At 42.8% G+C, this 20,414-nt stretch overlaps 1 protein-coding gene across 1 annotated transcript in view; it reads left to right on the forward strand.

Moving 5' to 3' along the window:
* acbd4 (acyl-CoA binding domain containing 4) overlaps positions 1 to 20,414 on the forward strand; it is a 41,651-nt gene that overhangs the window by 6,054 nt on the left and 15,183 nt on the right. Inside the window, exons 3-7 of the mRNA XM_084330520.1 lie at positions 4,669 to 4,789; positions 7,306 to 7,390; positions 9,397 to 9,514; positions 13,572 to 13,766; positions 15,614 to 15,748. Of these exons, the coding sequence (XP_084186646.1) occupies positions 4,669 to 4,789; positions 7,306 to 7,390; positions 9,397 to 9,514; positions 13,572 to 13,766; positions 15,614 to 15,748 (654 nt within the window). The remainder of the gene's footprint in view (positions 1 to 4,668; positions 4,790 to 7,305; positions 7,391 to 9,396; positions 9,515 to 13,571; positions 13,767 to 15,613; positions 15,749 to 20,414) is intronic.

The raw sequence follows: 20,414 nt of genomic DNA on the forward strand, positions 1-20,414 counted from the left end.
TTAAAAAGAGTCCAGGGTGAAGTTTTGGGGGAATCCCGGTTTCAGTGGTTGCGTGTGGAGGACATAGTAACCGAGATTATTTCCAGTGTTTACGGCAGAGCTGTTGCAAGTAGCGTTATATGAAAATGATTGTAACAAACCTTTGTTCGAAACGTATCGTCGAGATATTAGACCTGGCCACCATCACCAGTAAAGAAGCAATAGCGAGCGATATCGGGGGTCCCTGATGTAAACAAGACGAACGTCTTTCTCAGGTCTGCATCCCCTTAACAATTGTTTGTATTGAGCTGTACTGTATTGTACCCATTCTGCAATCTGTTAAATAAAGTTTTCATCCATTCATTCTACTAGCATTAACGTTACTAGTACAATCGATAACGAGCGATATAACAACATTAACCAGACTGCTATATCAACAATGTTTGTGTCCAGCAAGCTAACGTTAATCTCCCCATGTGTAACGTTATTAAGCATTAACTTGTGTTGGAAATGACTTATCTTTTTTTTATCCACTTTTTCACCATTTTCTATATTTTCTCCCATCCCAATCTCGTATCATCCAATTCAACCCTCCCCTGTCACGGACGCTGTTTCTTGCCTCCCACAAGCCGGCTGCAATGTGGACTAAGTCATACATAGCACAAGTCCCCTCCGGTACTTGAGGTAACAGCAGTCACATCTTTTCACCTGCGCAGCTCGATCTCTCAGTGGCGAGGAGTAACGCGTGGGAGGCTCACGCTGCCCCCGACACTTCCTGATTCTACTGTGCAGGCGCACCAACCGACCTGTAGGAGTCGCTGTCCACAACGCCCGATTTTTAATCTGTCTTAAATTATGGCTGTGTCTAATCTGCCCGTCGTTTATCAATGACTTGTTTGCCGTCAACATTGTCGAAACGGATTGTTTTTTTAATCGCTTCATTTCCGTTTTATAGCATTTTGAAAAACCCTCGTTTTCAAGGAAAATATAAAGATTCCATGATCGGCATTTACTGGAATTTTCTGGCATACACAAACGTTGTCATTTTTCGGCCTATTTATGAATAGTTTTCAAATAAACGCTAGATTATCGATAGTATATGTGTACTTATGCACGCTATAGAAGCGGGCTGAAATATAGATTCTCTCATTTCCTGATCTCGCACACACGCATGCATAGGGCAAACGCTGATATCTCTGTGATAATAGCTCTGATTATCCTAAGACTGGTCAAATAAATTCCTTACCTCAGATCAGATGTTATCCAAAAAGGTTATTCCAATTCCTGATCGCCATTCCAAATATCGATTGCGTTTATTGATTCAGCATTGGGTACTGTAAATACATAATCCACGCGTTTTCCGGGCGGCGATCATAATGGATTCTTCAGTTGGCTTGACGGAAAAGTAAAATGAGGAAACTGGCCTGCCCCCCTAGGTCTATTGGGAAGATACCGCCCCCCATCGCTCAGCCACGCCCCCTTTGAAAAGTCGGACAAACAAAGTCGACCGTGAATGACTGTTGACGATGGCCGCAGGCAGCCCCTTTCCTGACTGTGATGCAAGCCTAGCTTCACAGTCACAAAAGGGTCTAGGCCGCGGGAGATTTACCACAGCAGGTAATAGACCTGTTTTTTAAAGATAACACAAATATTTCATCTAGAAGCAGAGCGTTACAATATGCAGTGGAAAAGTACGTTCATGAGATACACATTTACCTTAGACCTCCATGGTGATGCAAGCATTAGCTATAGATAACGTCTCAAGCATTACTTACAGTTGACTTGATTGAAGATTACAAGAACTATGACGATAATCCATGATTACTACTATTGCTGATACATTTAGTTTAGGCTAGTGGTCCAACGCGTAACGAGCTAGACCCGACAGTTGTGTCACTAGTAGGCTTGGGCGGTATGACGGTATTACGGTATACCACGGTATTTAGAAATACTGACGGTATTGAAAATAAATACCGTCAAAATCGGTTGGGTTTCAGTTTATATTTACACTGAAAAACTGAGTTTCGACGGGGACTGCACACACACAGCACGGCCAGCAGAGGGCAGTTTCCTAATGATTGATTGGCTATTGTGAGTCACGTGAGGAGAACAGAGGTGCACCACACTAACCTCAGTAACCTGTATGCATTTCCTCTATCTCTGAGCAGACTGCTAAAGCTTAAGCAATAATAATCTGCTATGACATCACTGCGGCATCCTCAAACTTCCAGAACGTTCTAGCCTGTTCTAACCGGTTCTACTATGACATCATACTGAAGCGTAACTTGAATCACACTGTGACACGACTGCAGTTACAAATGCGTTACAATTGAACGATGAAGCGTCGAAGTTAACCACCATCATTCCAGCCCACGATGAGCTCCCTGACCACAGATGGCTAACGTTTTGTCAAACGAGCTAAACTTGCACACACTGTCGCATTTGGACAATTAAAGGACTGGAGTCTGTTCAGATTTAAGCAAAACCCTCACCTCCACGAGTCGCCAGTGACTTCATCCAGCACAACGAGACTACGAGAGATGGAGGCACTTCTTTGGGAATGTAATATAAAACGGGGTGAGTGAGTGTTGAAATTTTTTAATCATAATGCAACTGGCTCACGTTGATACAAGGCTAACTAGCTACCGTTGGCTCACGTCGATACCTGGATGGTGCCGGCAGGCGGCAGTGGCTACTGGCTACCTTCTGTGATTTGTTTACTTCGAGGTTGAAGAAAGTGCACTTTCAGGTTGAAAGAACGGCCCTAATCTCAACGTGTTTCAATATAAGCAAGCATTATGTATGGTGATAATAACGAGTATATTGTTAGCTCCGCCGCTGGATGCTGCAGGCTTCTGGCTACCATTCTGAGAGCTAACGATAGTAGTACTGGATGCTGCGGGCTAACTGGCCATCTCCGTGATTTGTTTACTTGGTAACACGGGTTGCCCCCCCCCCCCCCCTGATGAAAATGAAAGTCATACCGTATACCGGGGTATTGGGTCAACGGTATGAAAAAAATGATACCGCCCAAGCCTACATACTAGTCACTAGAATGAGGAAAAAAGTGAGAGCTGTCATTCTGCAACCAGAATAATCCACCTTTTTTGTAAACATGCTATGTTGGTTCTTTTGTGACCCAGGTAAATATATAATATAAATAATAGGGGGCGACAGTGGCTTGGGAGTAGAGCAGTCGTCTGGTAATCCGGAGGTTCCCGGTTTGATTCTCGCTCCTCCCGGGCAGCGTGTCGGAGTGTCCTTGAGCAAGACACTAGGGCTGACCCCTATTAATCGATTAGTCGACTAATCGGTCGAAAGGAGCCATAGTCGACTGGCCAACCTCTTAGTCGAATATAATAATAAAAATACATTCTTCTATGAAAGAGAGACATCAAGAGGTTTTGTTTCAGATTTTTATCATCAATTACTAATGTCCTCATATGAAACCCTCCACCTAGACTCCGTCTGGAGGAGGGATATACCAGACCTGGAAAGTGATTTTGATTGGCAAGAAGCCTGGGCAAATGTTCGACTCGCATCAAGGAACCCGGACCATCAACAAATCAATCTTAACTATATTCACAGGACATACTTGACTCCTATAAGACTGAAAAAAATGGGTCTTATACAAGACTCCAAATGCTCCTTATGTACAAATGGGGACGAGGGGACATTTATGCACATGTACTGGGACTGCCCACCAGTTAAGATATTCTGGAAAGAGGTGACCCAGCAATTATCAATTCTCTTAACTTGGAATATACCTGTACACCCCTCTGTATTACTGCTGAATTATGTTTTTGAGTGTGCAGTACATCCACAGCTAAAGAGATTGGTTTTATCGGGTATCACAGTGGCTAAAAAGCTGATGGCATCACGATGGTTCCAACCGGAAGAAATGTGCCGAAAAGTCTGGATTATTACATATCTCGATGTGATCTATCAAGAAATATCTACAGCAAGAATTTTGGGTCTCAATGAATCTAAAATGAGATTGTGGTTAGAAGTGGTGGAGAAAATAAAAGCTAGCATATAATGGTAATGTCTGGTTAGGAGCGAGGGAAAATGGATGGATTATCCAATGGGGGGTCCGGGAGGGGGGGGTACGAGCTAGACGAGCATTATGTGTGTAGGTTTTTAGATAACCGGTATTAAGGGTATATCCTATATAAGACAATTAAGTAAAATGTGATTTCATTTGATGTGCACTGTCAACTAATGCTTGTATATCTTATCGTGTGTTATGTTTGTTTAAAAAATAATAAAAAAATAAAAATAAAAAATAAATTATATTATGATTAAAAAAAAAAAATTATCATTCTTTCCAAAAGTAAAGAGGCCTAGAAGCGTGGCTAACGCTAATGGCACGCATACCAGAGGCTAACTGCCTACGAAAACAGGCACAGAGGCACTGAAAGAGGATTTCACCCATCTAATGAACACACTAGACTAGACAAATATCAAGATGTAGTGGATCAATTGCATGCTTTTGCAGAGGACAAGAAGCCTTCAGTCGACTCCTTCAGACATTAGCACCCCCCACAGCCCAAATGGAATGATAAAAAAAAAAAAATGTAATCAATAATTAAAAAACAATAATTAATAGATGTATTCCTGTAGTCCTCTCTGCTTTCTGAGTGCAATAAATCACTCTGTGTGTGTGTGTCTGTATCTGTGTCTCTCCAGGTTCCTACCAGCCTTCCTATGGAGTGATGCTGCGTTTCTACAGCCTGTACAAGCAGGCGGTGTGTGGCCCCTGCAGCATCTCCAAGCCCGGCTTCTGGGACCCCGTGGGACGCTACAAATGGTGTGTGTGGTGTTTTATACAACGGCATGCAAATTTCTCGATTCTGATTGGCTGAAACAGTCAAGTTACACGTGGGTATTTGTAATAACCCCACGCTCTTGGTCCCAGGACCCGCCCACAACCGCATTACTATCACTCTGCCGTGCACGTTTTTAGAAGTGAAGGCAAGATGGCGGACACGCCGGACAGTAAACATTACGAAAGGATATGGTGATGGGGTCATAAAGACTAAATGAAAAACTATTCTGTCACGGCCAATGTGTTAGTTTCTTAAACAATGTTGGATGATGTAATTGATGGGTCATGAGTCATTGTGGAACAAAATAAAAATCGCGCAAATTGATTGATTAATTGCAAATCTTTAATTTTTTTCATTTTTATCAATCAATTCAATAATCCACGCTCACTTAAAACAGCGCACCTCCCAGCTGCTTCTATAGAAAGTAGGTTTAAAAAATAAAATAAAAAATACCCTCTAATAGGGCAAAGAGAACTCTTCCCCCCCCCCCCTATATAGGGCAAAGAAAACTTAATTTGTTTTACCTACTTTCTATAGAAGCATCTAAGAATGAAGTTCTATAGAAAGTTGGATGTGTTAGTTGAGCGACAGTGAGAACAGTTGGATGCACTTCCGAGCTGCTTCCACATGGAGGCAACTCTCTTTTTTTTTCTTTTTTTTTCGGAACTACTTTTTCTGCGGATGGTTTTCAATAAATCTTCAATTAATGTGTTGATTGTATAGCAATACGGTTGGATGAATGCGCCAGTTGTATAAAAGCCATTACACCACGTGCAGTTGTGAGAATTAGACCATGCCTAGGCATGGTCTAATTCTCACAACCCACTCCTGCGCGTGATGGAATGCTTTATTAGGACGCTACAAATGGTGTGTGTGGTGTTTTAGAACGCTACAAATGGTGTGTGTGGTGTTTTAGGACGCTACAAATGGTGTGTGTGGTGTTTTAGGACGCTACAAATGGTGTGTGTGATGTTTTAGAACGCTACAAATGGTGTGTGTGGTGTTTTAGGACGCTACAAATGGTGTGTGTGATGTTTTAGAACGCTACAAATGGTGTGTGTGGTGTTTTAGAACGCTACAAATGGTGTGTGTGGTGTTTTAGGACGCTACAAATGGTGTGTGTGGTGTTTTAGAACGCTACAAATGGTGTGTGGTGTTTTAGGACGCTATAAATGGTGCGTGTGGTGTTTTAGGACGCTACTAATGGTGTGTGTGGTGTTTTAGGACGCTATAAATGGTGCGTGTGGTGTTTTAGGCGCAGAAGGTGTCCAACTGTCCATACATTTCATCAGGGGTGTAAAGTATTTAAAATGTATGTTAAAATGCAGACCTACGAAGTACAAATCTCGCAGGTTCAACTATTTTAATTAGTATATTTGTTTCTTTGGCCGAACTAACGTTAACGTTATTAATCCTGCGGCCATCCAATCCAATACTGCTTCTAGTAACAAAGTCTTGCTGTTTGAAACTGAAGTCTCTCTTTGTTTGGCGCGCTGAAACAACAACGTTTTAGTTTGCCTTCTCCAACTGGTTTTAGGTGGAGTGGAGTGGTGGAGTGAAATATGAACTAAGTTGAGCATAATATAATTATAAAATAAAATATAGGCCAGGGCTGTACAACTGTAAATAAAGGGAATAATATTAAATGGGATATAAATTAAATATAGGACAATAGGATATAGTACAATAAAGATGAAATATGCATAGGAATAGGCCAGGGCTGTGCAATTGGGCAGTTATGTGCAAAGAGTCAGTGAAGTACAGTATGAATGGGTATGTTTGGTTGTTTATGCAAGTATTTAGTATTACCGGTACATGATTAAATACTTACTGGATCAGTGACAGGGAATGTCAGTGCTGGCAGCGCCCCTCTGTGCCTCACTCCTCTCTGACAGACTCCAGGGGCACAGGGCCATATTTCATGGGCAGCCAAGCCAGAGGTGGGGGGGGGGGGGGGGGCTGGGGGTTGGTTAACACAAGTTTCTTTTTACGGAAAAAAAGTCAAGGCCTGGAATTCCTTTAAAACAGCCAATTTTTTAAAAAGGTGCTTAAGTCCTTGAAATTAAAATCAACCATTCACATGTGAATGTTTTGTTCATCCATGATCAAATGGTTCTGGATCAAGAAATCTTTTACATTTAAATTACTTTATTTTTTTTTAAGAACTGACGAGTCGCTGTCTCGCACGCTCCAACTGCTTTTCCTAATTTCTTAGCGTGTGCTGCTCTAACTTGCTCTAGCTGGCAAGCAGGCCTTTTAAAAGTGAATTGTATCCCTCGAGTGACATCCATGAAAATGAAAAATAGTGCTTGGAAAAGTACTTAAAAGTCCTTGAGTTTCATTTAGCAATATCTGTGGGAACCCCGGTTAACGGGACATGGGGATTCCTGAACATTGGTGTTTGTCACACACACGCACACACACACACACACACACACACACACGATATTTGAACAGTGTCATAGTGTTTTCATGCTGCTGACTGCGTGTCCTGCAGGGACGCCTGGTGTGGTCTGGGAGAAATGAGCAGTGAGGGCGCCATGACGGCCTACGTGGAGGAGATGAAGAAGGTGGCCCAGGAGGTGAGGAAGAGGGGGGGGGGGGGGGGGGGGGGATAGTATCCGGGAAGGCAGCAGTAATAATAATACACTTTATTTGTATAGCACCTTTCATACAGAAGCTGCAGCTCAAAGTGCTTCACAACAGAAAAAAGACGGGCCTAACATGAGCACATAAAGTGCAGACATATAAAATCAGTTTTTCCACATTAGGATCTAACATCCCAACAGGCCACCTTGTTTATGGTTTGATGCTGTTTTAAATAGACAATAATAAAAAGATTAAGATAGAATAGACGGAGTAAAATAGTGCAATAAAATACAAGAATAGAATAGATAAAATATTTTTTTTTACAGTGTAATAAAATAGTTCTGGATTACTGTTCAACAGTTCAAAGTCGTCTTTACCTTCTGTTTGGTATCCACAGTTTAAAACTTGACAGTCTTCACTCCTGTTGTATACCCACTTTGACCCTTCGAACCTCCCACCCAGGGCAAACCTCCCTCTCGGGTCGCAGTTCTAGGCCTGGGTCCTACACAGTTTTAAAGCCTGACAGTCTCTTGTTTGATACCCACACAGTTTAATACTGGACAGTTGTGAACCCTACAGTACACGGCAACACACAACGTAGAATTAGAATTAGAATCTAAAAACATTTGGACCACATTTTATTCCCCAGTTACCTGGTTCCTGGGGTTTATTCTTTTGTATTTGTATACATTTGTAAATGTATTTTTTATTTTCTTTCCATTTTTTTTACATAGAATATAAAACAAAACATGACTGCACGTAATATAATAATAATAATAAACAGAACATCACCAGACAGTAATAATAACAATAGACAATAATGACAATAGAATGACAGTAGAAATAACCAACAAAACAAAAATAAATAATAAAATACAGAACCTAAAAATAAAAACGTATGATATTAACACAGACACCACCACACAAGACAAGACATTCCCCCCCACTCCTGGGGTTTCTATAGTAACGAGGGCATGGGACCAGTGTTCTAAAAGTGCGTCCCAATCCTCTCCTCAAGGCACCTCAGCCGTTCCATGTATTTGTTAAATTCCACCACCAGCACACCTGATTCAACTAATAAAGGGCTTGTTAAGTTGAATCCGGTGTGCTGGTGGTGGAATTTAACAAATACATGGAACGGCCTGGGGTGGCTTGAGGAGAGGATTGGGAAGCACTGGCTAAACTGTTTCATTCACTTTAAGAGAATCATGATCCCGGTGCCGTCACTGGATTTCCACATTCTCGTCATTCTCCTCCTCCTGCGTCAAGCGTCTCCATCTAAAGTAAACCAACCGGTGCTGCCTATAACTCGCCTGGGCCACAGGTCACAGACACCATGCCGCTGCCTATACTCGTCTGCAGGGCTGTAAAGTACTCAAGTAATTGTACTTCGTTACAATACTTAAGTACTGTTTTGGGGGATTTGTACTTTACTCTAGTATTATTAGGTTTGTATACTTGCACTTTTACTCAATTACATTTCAGAGGAAAAAAAACTCCTTACATTTAAAATACAGACCTACAAAGTACAAATCTTGCAGGTCCAACTATTTTAATTAGTATATTTGTTTCTCTGGCCGAACTAACGTTAACGTTATTAATCCTGCGGCCGCACTTTATTTAAAAACAGCCAATCAAATCCCCATCAATGGAAAATGAACCCGCCCATACCCATGCTGATTGGTCCTTGTGCAAGACTAGAGAGCGGGGATCTTTGATTAAACACCTGCTATCAGAAGAATAGACAGTCAGAGTGACGAGCTACAGAAGATGGCCACAAACGATAGTAAGAGTGATGAAGAGGACGAAATGGAACATTTCATTGTCCCGGAATAAAAAAAAAAACGTTTTTACTTTTACTTAAGTACATTTAAAAGTAGAAACTTTTTTACTTTTACTCAAGTGTGTTTTTAGCCAGATACTCTGACTTTTACTAAGATGGTACCCATACTTTCACTTAAGTATAATTTCTGGGTGCTTTTTACACCCCTGGCCACAGGTCATAGACACCATGCCGATGAACGAGAAGAGCGCCTCCATGTCGCACCACTTCGAGCATCTCTACCTCGTCATCGACGACATGCCCCGCCCCCCGCCGCTGCTGAGCCTCGGAGAAGGTGAGTGATCCCGTAGTAGGCCTTTAGTTGACACTTAACAAATATACATTTCTCCTTTGATTTGTATGGCCGTGTCCCTGCTGGAAATGTTGTAAGTTACCACTTGATTGACATGGACGTGTTATTATTATCCTCAGTGATTATCTGAGGATAGGCGTGTATGAAAAGCTTCACCTGTTTTGCGTGTCTGAATTCTTATAATAATAATAATTCATTACATTTATATAGTGCTTTTCTATGTAGGGTGGAAATTGCCTCCTTCACCACCACTGGTAGCACCCAACCTTGGGCTACGCAGGCTCAATCGCTGCCATACACACTGGCACCAGGCACACATCACACTACACAATGGCTGAACGGCTCAGGAGACAGGGATTGATATCAGCCAATTAAGGGGAAGGGATAATTAGGTGGCCTTGATGTCCGAGACCTGATTGGGAATTTGGCCAGGAACGTCGGGGAACCCCCTACTCTTTGCGATAGGCGTCCTGGGTTCTTTAACGACCGAGGTTCAGTCAGGACCTCGGTTTAGCGTCTCATGACGTTATGACGTTCGTTGGCTGGCACAGCTGTGGTGGATCAGATATCTGTAGATCTGTAGATATCTCATCAGATATCCTAAAAGGTAGAGACTGGAGGGTTGCCGGTTTGATCCCCTGGACCAGCAGGAAAAGTCTGGGTGGGGAAGAATAACGCTCTCCCCTCCCTCAATACCCACCACCGAAGTTTTGATTGATTGATTTTATTGTGGATTAGAGACATCATTCAAGGGATAAAAACATGATAAAATGCAAGCACTTATTTCCATCATGGTCCCTGGTATTAAAAAAAACAGGACATACATCAACATAAAACATCATAAAACATTAAGATACAATATGTATATACAGTTGAAGATAAAAGAATAATAAATAAATATGCTACCCTCTCTTTCCTATGCCGATAGCCATGTTTTGAAGCCAGTTAACCCGGGGGTCTGTTTAATGCTGCTGGGCAGGCTGTTCCACACAACTGCAGCTGAGTAAAGGAAGGTCTGCTGGCCGTAGGAAATTAGTTTAAATCTAAATGGAACTATGTTTGTCTCTACCTCTGGTTTCATGGCTATGGTTGTTTTTTACATTTTGAAGGTAGTTTGGCACCTCCCCTTTATAAATCCTATAGACTAGGCATAATATTATCATTGATACTCTTTTGTCCACCCTAGGCTGTTGAAGTGGGGCCATAGGCGGCGGGTATGTAAGGCCAGGCTAGGCTATGCCGACCCAAACCAGCAGCCCCAGTCTGCGCATTATTATAGGCAGCCCAGGCTACGATATTGTGTGTGTGTGGGCTGCTGCAGCCCGGTGGTGACAATACGCAAGGGTCGGACAACCAAGGTGTCAATGGCAGTAGGTGTGGTGGCCGTTTAACATTCCAGACTGCAGGCAGTAACCAATCACGCCGCATCATCAAACTAACCGATGCCAGTCTGGTCTTCAAAATCCTCCATGGTCTAGCCCCACCCCCACTTTCCGATTTTTCACCTCCAGGTTCACCAGAACTGTTGTACCGGGTGACTTGGCTGTTCCATTAAGGACAAGTACATTTAGCAAATCAGCCCTCTCCGTGAGAGCTGCCAAGACCTGGAACTCCATTCCAAGTTACATGCCGCCTGGGCATAACACCGGATCACCTGAGGCCAAGGGCTTGCTCTACGAGGGCATGATGAGACTGAGTCGGAGTTAATCAAACCGTGGAAACTTTTTAGAGCTACTATGTACATTGTTTTCAAAGCATGATGAGATCCAAATTACGGAAAACGTTTCCTTCATTGCCGTCGGCACCGCAACTTGTGAACGGTCTTTCCCAATGAGGCGCATTCGAAACTGGCTAAGAAGAACAACAATATGCGCCAGGAGAGACGGTCAACTCTGAGTCCGCTTCACATTGAAAGTGATCTCACAGACCAACTTAAAGCAGAAAAGATCATTGATGCGCGAAACGTCTAATTTTATCTTTTTGCATTAAGGTAAGACAATGGTTAATCACATTGGATGCCTTCATTTGAACAATTAATATTTGCACTATATGAAATTAGTGGGGCTCGCTGTAGTAGCCTAGTGGGTGTGTGTATTGTATGAAATCAGAACCTGGACAGCACCGTTTGCGTGCAAGCAAAAAAGAAAAAGGAAAAATTGTGCGCTACGCACGAGTCCTATCCCATCTATAGCCTACCCTAATGTCCAGCTCACCCGCCGCCTATGAGTGGGTCTGGTCTAAGTGAGTACGAGTGGGGAGCTGCAGGACTATCCTAACTAGCTTGTTCTGGGCAGTTGAAGTCTATTTCGCAAGTTGCTGGGGGGCACTGTCATACCATGACGAGCAAGAATAGTCAAAATGACACTGAACCAGTGCCCCTGCAAGTGCTCTAAGAGCTTTCCTGTCCAGGTATTTTGAGTTTCTAGCTAGGAATTTTATTCTGTTGTTGACCTTGGCTATTACTTTTTTCGCCATGCTTTCCCCTGAGAGTGTTTTCTAAAGTACACCCTAGATACACCACTGATTTGGTACTGGTGACCACTGAGCTACCTAACTGTATCTTGAAACCTTCCTGTGTTTTCTGTTTCCTAGTGGTAGTAAATATTCTGTTTTACCTAAATGGAGAGACAGCCGGTTTTCTGAAAGCCACTGACTGACATTCCCTAACTCCATGCTAAGTCTGCTTTCAATATCCGTTTTGCTTTTTTTGACACCATGAGAGCCGAATCATCCGCGTAGAGCAGGAGATCACATGAGCAGGCTGACTGCATGTCATTTATATAAAGGAGGAAGAACAAGGGCCCCAGCACACTTCCCTGAGGGACCCCGCAGTCCACCGTCCTCAGATCTGAAAGGACCCCTCCCACCTCTACACGTTGTTCCCTTCCCCTCAAGTATGAGCTGGCTCAGTTTGTGGCCATATCATTAGGACCTATCACTGTTAACTTCCTTAAAGGGGCTATGCATTATAAATGTCATTTTTCAGTCTCTAGCATTGTATTATAGTAATAGATAGTAATGGGGGGGGGGGGGGGGGGGGGGGTGTACCTGCCGGCCGCGCGCCACACGGGAGATTGAAAGAAAGAAAAGAAAAAAGTTGCCCCGTCTCATCAGCGAGAGCCGAGTGGGAGAGAAAGGAAGAGAGAAGGAGGGAGGGAGAGAGAGGGGGCACTTGGGGGGGGGGGGGGGGGTACCTGCCGGCCGCGCGCCACACGGGAGATTGAAAGAAAGAAAAAAGCTGCCCCGTCTCATCAGCGAGTGGTAAAGTGGTATTACTCTGGCCAGCTTAAGCTCACTTGGAAACGTTCCCGATTCAATGGAAAGATTCACAATATGCGTTATACTGGGGGAAATAACCTGAGCTGCCTTAAATGTCTCCAGCGAGGGGGCAGATAGGATCTCCAGGGGAAGCTGGTTCCATAGTTTGGGGGCCACGGCCTTGAAGGAGCGATCGCCTCTTTTTGAGTCTGGTGCGGGGGGGGGGGGGGGGGGGGGACCAGCTGAGCCTGGTTGGAGGATCTTAGTGACCTGGGTGCTGTGTAGGGGGTGATGAGCTCTGTGAAAGTGTTAACCTGCTGTTGTGTAGCAGTGAAAGGGTTAACCTTCTGTGTATTGTCGCAGTGAAAGGGTTAACCGTTTGGTAGTGCGGCAGTGAAATGGTTAAACTCAACCCTGCTCCTGGGGCAGCCGCCCATCTCAACTGTTGGAGCACATTTCCAAACGGGTGTTATTTGGATAAACTAACCGTATAAATATTGTATACGTATGTAAATATTGTTGACTCATGTTGCTACATATTTCTTTTATATGCATTAACTTGATTAATGCTAGCAAATCCTGCGATTAATGCATACAAAAAATATCGATTGGACCAATCGAAAATTGACCACCCTAAAATACTTATATTTTTTTTACAAAAAGCAACAATTTGTCAGTATTCTAGTTTGGAGCATGTATGTGAAAGTTATTGAGATATTTAGTTAAACGTGAAGGAATCGCTGCCGTTTTTGATTTGTACTAACCCGTATCCGACTATTAGGTTTTAAGGACATCAAGGAGGAGTCTGAGGAGGAGTCTGACCAGGAGGAGGAGGTGGTTGGGGAGCCTGGAGAGGAGCCTGGAGAGGAGCCTGGAGAGGAGCCTGGAGAAGAGCCTGGAGAGGAGCCTGCTCCTTCAGAGGAACAGACCATCCTGCCTGAGATGCTGGATCTGAGCAGCAGCACCATCCTCCAAGGTAGGACACCTCCTCTGGGGCCTCATTTAGAAAGCTCTCGTAGAGACTGAGGGCTAGATCCACAAAGAAATGGATTGCACGGTGCTACATGCACCCTTACTTACAATTCATTATGAATTGAAAATGGGGGACCCTGATGTAAACATGACGAAAGTCTTTCTCTGGTCTGCATCCCCTTAACAATTGTGTGTATTGAGCCGTACTGTATTATACCCATTCTGATCTGTTAATACAATTTTAATTCAATTAATCACAGTGCAGGTGATTGTAAGTAAGGGTGCATGTAGCACCGTGCAATCCATTCTTTGTGGATCTAGCCCTGAGTACGCCACTGCTGAGCAAACGACAGATAAAGGGTATAGAGTAAAGTTCATTACAAGTGTGGTATTTGCATTTGGAATCTGTTGCTGTCAACTCTCAATATGAGGTCCAAAGAGCTGTCACTATCAGTGAAGCAAGCAAAACCAAAACAAACCCATCAGAGATATAGCAAAAACATTAACACTTTCAGTGCCAGCAGGGGGCGCACGATTTAGCGATTGAGTGCCAGCGCTCTATTCAATGAGAGGGCGAGCACATTTGCGAACGCATAAACTATATCTTAAATGATGGCTATGTGTCTAATACGCCTGTCGCTTATCAATGACTTGTTTGCAGTCAACATTGTCTAAACGGATTGTTTTTTAATCGGTACATTTCCGTTTTATACCATTTTGAAAAACGTTCGTTTTTGGAAACTTCCAGAAAAAAAGGTGATTCTGCAGGAATCGCGCTTTAGTCGAATACACAAAACACGTTGTAATTTTTCGCCCTATTTATGAATAGATTTCAAATAAACGCTAGATTATCAATAGTATATGTGTACTTATGCACGCTAGAGAAGCGGGCTGAAAAATCGCTTATCTTATTTCCTGATCAGCACACACACACGCACACACACACACATGGGACACGCTGAGATATAGGTGAAAAAAACTATTATCCCAAGACTGGTCAAATAGATTCCTTACCTCAGATCAGATGTTCTCCAAAAATATTATTCCAATTCCTGATCACCATTCCAAATATCGATCGTGTTTATTGATCCAACGCTGGGTTCTGGAAACACATATTCCACGCTGTTCTGCGGCTCGGCAGTGAATGGGATCGTCTCCGGTTACATGCCTGACAAGTAAAATGTGGATTCCGGAAAAAAAAATTCCCCCATCCATTTCATTCAGTCCAATCCAATGGGTGCAATACCATCCGGAGAGACGATAGGGGGTGGTATTTTCCCTGTTCAAGCTCAGATAGATCCCCAATGGTAACGTGAGGCTAGATTGATGAAAGATTAATGGAAATCGATGATAAAAAAAATAACTATTAAATAACGAGATTTCTCGTTTTTGCCACTCAAAGTGTTAATAAAAAGCAACAATTAAACATGTCAGTATTCTAGTATGGAGCATGTATGTGAAAGTTATTGAGATATTTAGCTAAACGTGAAGGAATCACGTTTTTGATTTGAAGCCAGAAAAATGATCAAGGACCTTAAAACCACCCCAACCATGGACTGTTCCAGCTGATGTGGTCTGGAAAGCGCTACCGCAGCCACACAGCCAGAACCAACCAGCTGAAGAACAGTTTGTTCCCCCAAGCCATCAGACTCATCAACAGAGCCCATTGACGCCCCCCTTTATTTTACTCATCTTATTTTATTCTATGCTAAAATTATTGTATTTTATTATTGGAAGCTGGTATAGTCGAGGGACCACAATAAATCGATTTTCACTCTTCTTGCCGTAAAAGTACTGAAATAAGTGACAATAAAGGAATCTGAATCTGAAAAACTTGTATCCGACTATTAGGTTTTAAGGACATCGAGGAGGAGTCTGACCAGGAGGAGGAGGTGGTTGGGGAGCCTGGAGGGGACCCTGGAGAGGAGCCTGCTCCTTCAGAGGAACAGACCATCCTGCCTGAGACGCTGGATCTGGGCACCAGAGGTAGGACACCTCCTCTGGGGCCTCATTTAGAAAGCTCTCGTAGCACAAGAGACTGAGAACGCCACTGCTGAGCAAACAACGGAATTTATAATAAAAAAAAAATCAACTTGTACCAAGAATGGTGGAGAATGTGCTTACCTCCATGCAAGCTCTGACCCAATGCGTACACACATTTCTGGCTAAATGAAAATAGGCTATTTGTAAATCACTGTGTATAATTGATTAACTATCAATATAAACTGATCATAAATAAAATCAATCAATCATGGTTCATAGAATGTCATTGAGCTTCACACATGTTCCATATAATGTCATGTTCGTGGGTTGGTATAAAAAGGCATGCAATTCCAATGCATAATGACACAATGCTGCTTTATTGGTACTACTGTTGGATGATGTGGAGGATGAAGGAGTTCGGAGAGAGTGAGTCTTCAAGGACAGAAGAGACCTACTGACGAGACCTACTGACGAGACCAACTAACGAGATCAACTGACCAATGACTGACTTCATGAGATCAAGTGTACAGAAAATCTAAGCAAATGACTAAAGGGCAGATGATTTACAGGGTTTTTTGTAGATACAGTGCAGAATTTTGCCATCTGGACACATGCCATTTGAAATATGAATATAGAATATCGGGCCTATAAATTACCTCATTATGGCCAAGTCATAAATCTATAGATCGGCCAAATCTTCTCTTTCCAATGACGGAGTTCAATGACGAGAGTTCAATCTGGATTTAGTACCAACAGGCGCCCGTAACGGGGCAGCAAAGGCCGTGAATGAAATCTACTGTAAGTACAGTTACTTTTTTGTAATGAAAAATGCTCCGCCTTTTTCAAAAGGCGGACATTAATAAAATGTTCAATCAATTCAATAACCCACGCTCACTTAAAACAGCGCACCTCCCAGCTGCTTCTATAGAAAGTAGGTTCAAAAAAGAAATGTGCCTCCTATAGGGAGGCAACTTCTCGTTCTTTTCTTTTTTTTTTAACCTACTTTCTATAGAAGCATCTAAGAATGAAGTGAGCGTGTGTTATTGGAATGATTGATTGATTGAAAATGTTATTAATGTCCGCCTTGTTTCGAACTGGTTATGCTTAGGCCCTCTTTCGATGTTGCCCTCTTTCGAAGTCGGTTATGCTTAGAGTTTGGAATCAGGGCTGGTGGTCTATTGCCCTGCTCTAAAGATAAACTCTAAGCATAACCGACTTCGAAAGAGGGCCTAAGCCTAACCAGTTTGAAACGAGGCGGACATTAATAAAATGTTCAATCAATTCAATAACCCACGCTCACTTAAAACGGCGCACCTCCCAGCTGCTTCTATAGAAAGTAGGTTAAAAAAAAAACTACTTTCTATAGAAGCATCTAAGAATGAAGTTCTTAACAGTTCTTAACAGTTCTTAACCAGTTCGAAACAAGGCGGACATTAATAAAATTTGCAATCAATCAAACCAATAACCCACGCTCACTACATTCTTGCCTTGAAACAGCGCACCTCCGAGCTGCTTCCACACGGAGGCAACTTCTCTTTCTTTTTTTTGGAACTACTTTTTCTGCGGATGGTTGTCAATAAATCTTCAATTAATGTGTGTTTATTGTATAGCAATAAGGTTGGATGAATTCGGCCATTGTATAAAAGCATTACATCACACAACAGAGTGTGTTATAGAAATTAGATCACGCCATGGTGGCGTAGCGGAGATTGCGCTCGTCACCAATGCAAGAGACTCCGGTCTCGACTCCCCGAGTCAGCATTGCCTGCGGCTTGGGCCAGTCGTAATTTTATTTTAATTTTTTTTATTTAACCTTTATTTAACCAGGAAGTCCCATTGAGATACAAGATCTCTTGTCATACTATCTCAATTGGCAGAGGTAACGGGTGGAAAGTCGATGGGTGGGGATTGGACGTTGTGGACAGCGACTTCTACCGGTCGGTTGGGTGACGCCTGTACAGCAGAGACAGGAAGTATCGGGGGCAGCGTGAGTCTCCCACGCGGTACTCCTCGCCACAGAGTCTGCGCTGTCTGGTGAAAAGATGCGACAGGCTGCCTCCTCATGTACCGGAGGGGACACGTGATGCAAGGCTTCTATCCTCGCTACAGCCGACCAGTGGGAGGCATAGTCTAGCAACGTTCAAGACGGGAGGGGAGAATTGAAGGGGAGAATTGGCGATACGAAATTGGGATGGGAGAAAAATTGAAAATAAGGAGAAAAAGTGAATAAAAAAAATAAGAAATTAGATCACGCCTATGGGGGGTCTAACGACCCTCGGCTTCGCCTCGGGCCTAACAACCACCCATAGGCGTGATCTAATTTCTATAACCCACTCTGTCTCGTGATGTAATGCTTAAATCAATATTACACCTGAGTGAAGTCTAGTAAATTTTTTTTTTAAATGTACGACTTGTGTTAAAAAAAATAGTGGCGTCAAAAGAATTGTGCGTTAACACTTTCCGTGCCGGAGGTCGGGTGCCCCAGAACCCCCGTTGCGTGCCAGCGCCCACTTCAATGATGGAGCTCTCATATTTGCAAACGCATAAACTACATCTTAAATTATGGCTATGTGTATAATCTGGCCGTCGCTTATCAATGACTTGTTTGCAGTCAACATTGTCGAAACGGATAGTTTTTTTAACGCATCCAGCGCCGGAAACGCTTTCCAGCGTTATTGGCCGCCATGCGTTGTCTGCCAGGATCGCTGTACAGCGTTTGAGATCAATATTAAATGTTTTCGCCATGGCATTCATAATTCATATACCCACCCCCGGTCCTGCAGCTGGACCTTAGATGTGACTGCAACGACGGCTCAATACCGCCGCCTGGTGGATGGTCGGGCGAGTTACACTCGCAGACAGGATGTGCCATCAGTGCATCGATGAAAATCATCCGACAGTCGCATCTCGTTACGGGACTCCCGACAGACACTATGCACATGATGGATCACTTTCTAAGCTTAATAATCTATATGATTTCGGCGTTTATTGCGCCATACAAACCGGAAATGGACCTAGGCGATTGGCGTCGTATAATTGGGATCTTTCACCGCCAGTCTCAAGAGGAATATAACGTTATTTTCAACCCGATTGTGCATTTCCTTGTTTGCAAACCATCTGATCAATATATCCACCCAACCTACATAAAGCAGTTACTGATGATCGGGGAATTATAAACGACCCCCCCCCCCCCACCTTTCCAACCACATGATGAGGCATAATGTATACCGATCATATACATTTGAGTTTTTTGGTGTAGTGTGTGTGGGGGGGGGGAAACGGCAATCGATGATCTATATAATGCGTTTGGGCCTATAACTAGCGTTTTTGGAATTAAAAACATACTTATATTCTAGAAGGTATTAAAACAACAATGTATGAATGAAAAAGTATAACGTTCCCACATCCTGAACGATAGATAATCGATGTTGAATGGGCCATAGTAATGTCAATATATCAATAAAAAAATTTAAGTTATAGCCCTGCAAAGAAGGTAAACATCTCCATAGGCTTACAGCGCTGGCAGAGAGGGGCATGAGATGGGCATAACCCCCGGCGGGCAATGTGTTAATCGGTTCATTTCCGTTTTATACCATTTTGAAAAACTTGTTTTTTGAAAGTTTCAGGAAAATATAAAGATTCTGTGATAAACGCCCTTTACTGGAATATTCAAAAAACGTTGTCATTTTTCGGCCTATTTATGAATCGTTTTCAAATAAACGCTAGATTATCGATAGTATGTGTACTTATGCACGCTATAGAAGCGGGCTGAAATCGATTTATCTCATTTTCTGATCAGCACACGCGCACACACACACATAGGGCACACGTTGATAAAGCTCTGATTATCCTAAGACTCGTAAAATAGATTCCTTACCTCAGATCAGATGTTCTCCAAAAAGATTATTCCAATTCCTGATCACCATTCCAAATATCGATCGCGTTTATTGATCCAACGCTGGGTGGTCGAAACACCGATTCCACGCTGTTCTGAGGCTCCACAATGAATCCGATCGTCTCGGGTGACTTGCCTGAGAAGTAAAATGTGGAAGCAGGATTTTTTTCCCCCCCATTCGATCGTTTCATTCAGTCTAATCCAAAGGGGTGCAGTACCACAGGGAGAGACGATAGGGGGCGTTATTTTCCCAATGGAGCTCGGAGAGAGTTTGCAGTGGTTAACGTGAGGCTAGATTGATGAAATATGAATTCAAATCGCTAATAAAAAAAAAGCTCTCGTCGTTGGCACTCAAAGTGTTAATAATGCCTTAACTTTGACGGCCTTACTAATGTTTTGATAGGGTCAGGGTCTTTACTCTTGGCTACATTTGAGAAGAAAATGCTACATTCATTAACACTTTGAATGCCCAGCAGGGGGCGCACATTTAGTGCTTGAATGCCCACATCCACTTCAATGTTAGCATTAATATCGCCTAATCTATGTTTTAAATTATGGCTATGTGTCTAATCTGCCCGTCGCATTATCAATGACCTATTTCCAGTCAACATTGTCGAAGCAGATTGTTTTTTTATCGGTTCATTTCCGTTTCATAGCATTTAGAAAACCCCTCGTTTTCACGGAAAAAAGAGGATTCCATGATAATCGCCCCGTACTGTAATATTCTAGAACGTTGTCATTTGTCGGCCTATTTATGAATCTTTTTCAAATAAA

The sequence above is a fragment of the Notolepis coatsorum genome, assembly GCF_963971535.1.
Source record: "Notolepis coatsorum genome assembly, chromosome: 15".
NCBI classification, from domain to species: domain Eukaryota; kingdom Metazoa; phylum Chordata; class Actinopteri; order Aulopiformes; family Paralepididae; genus Notolepis; species Notolepis coatsorum.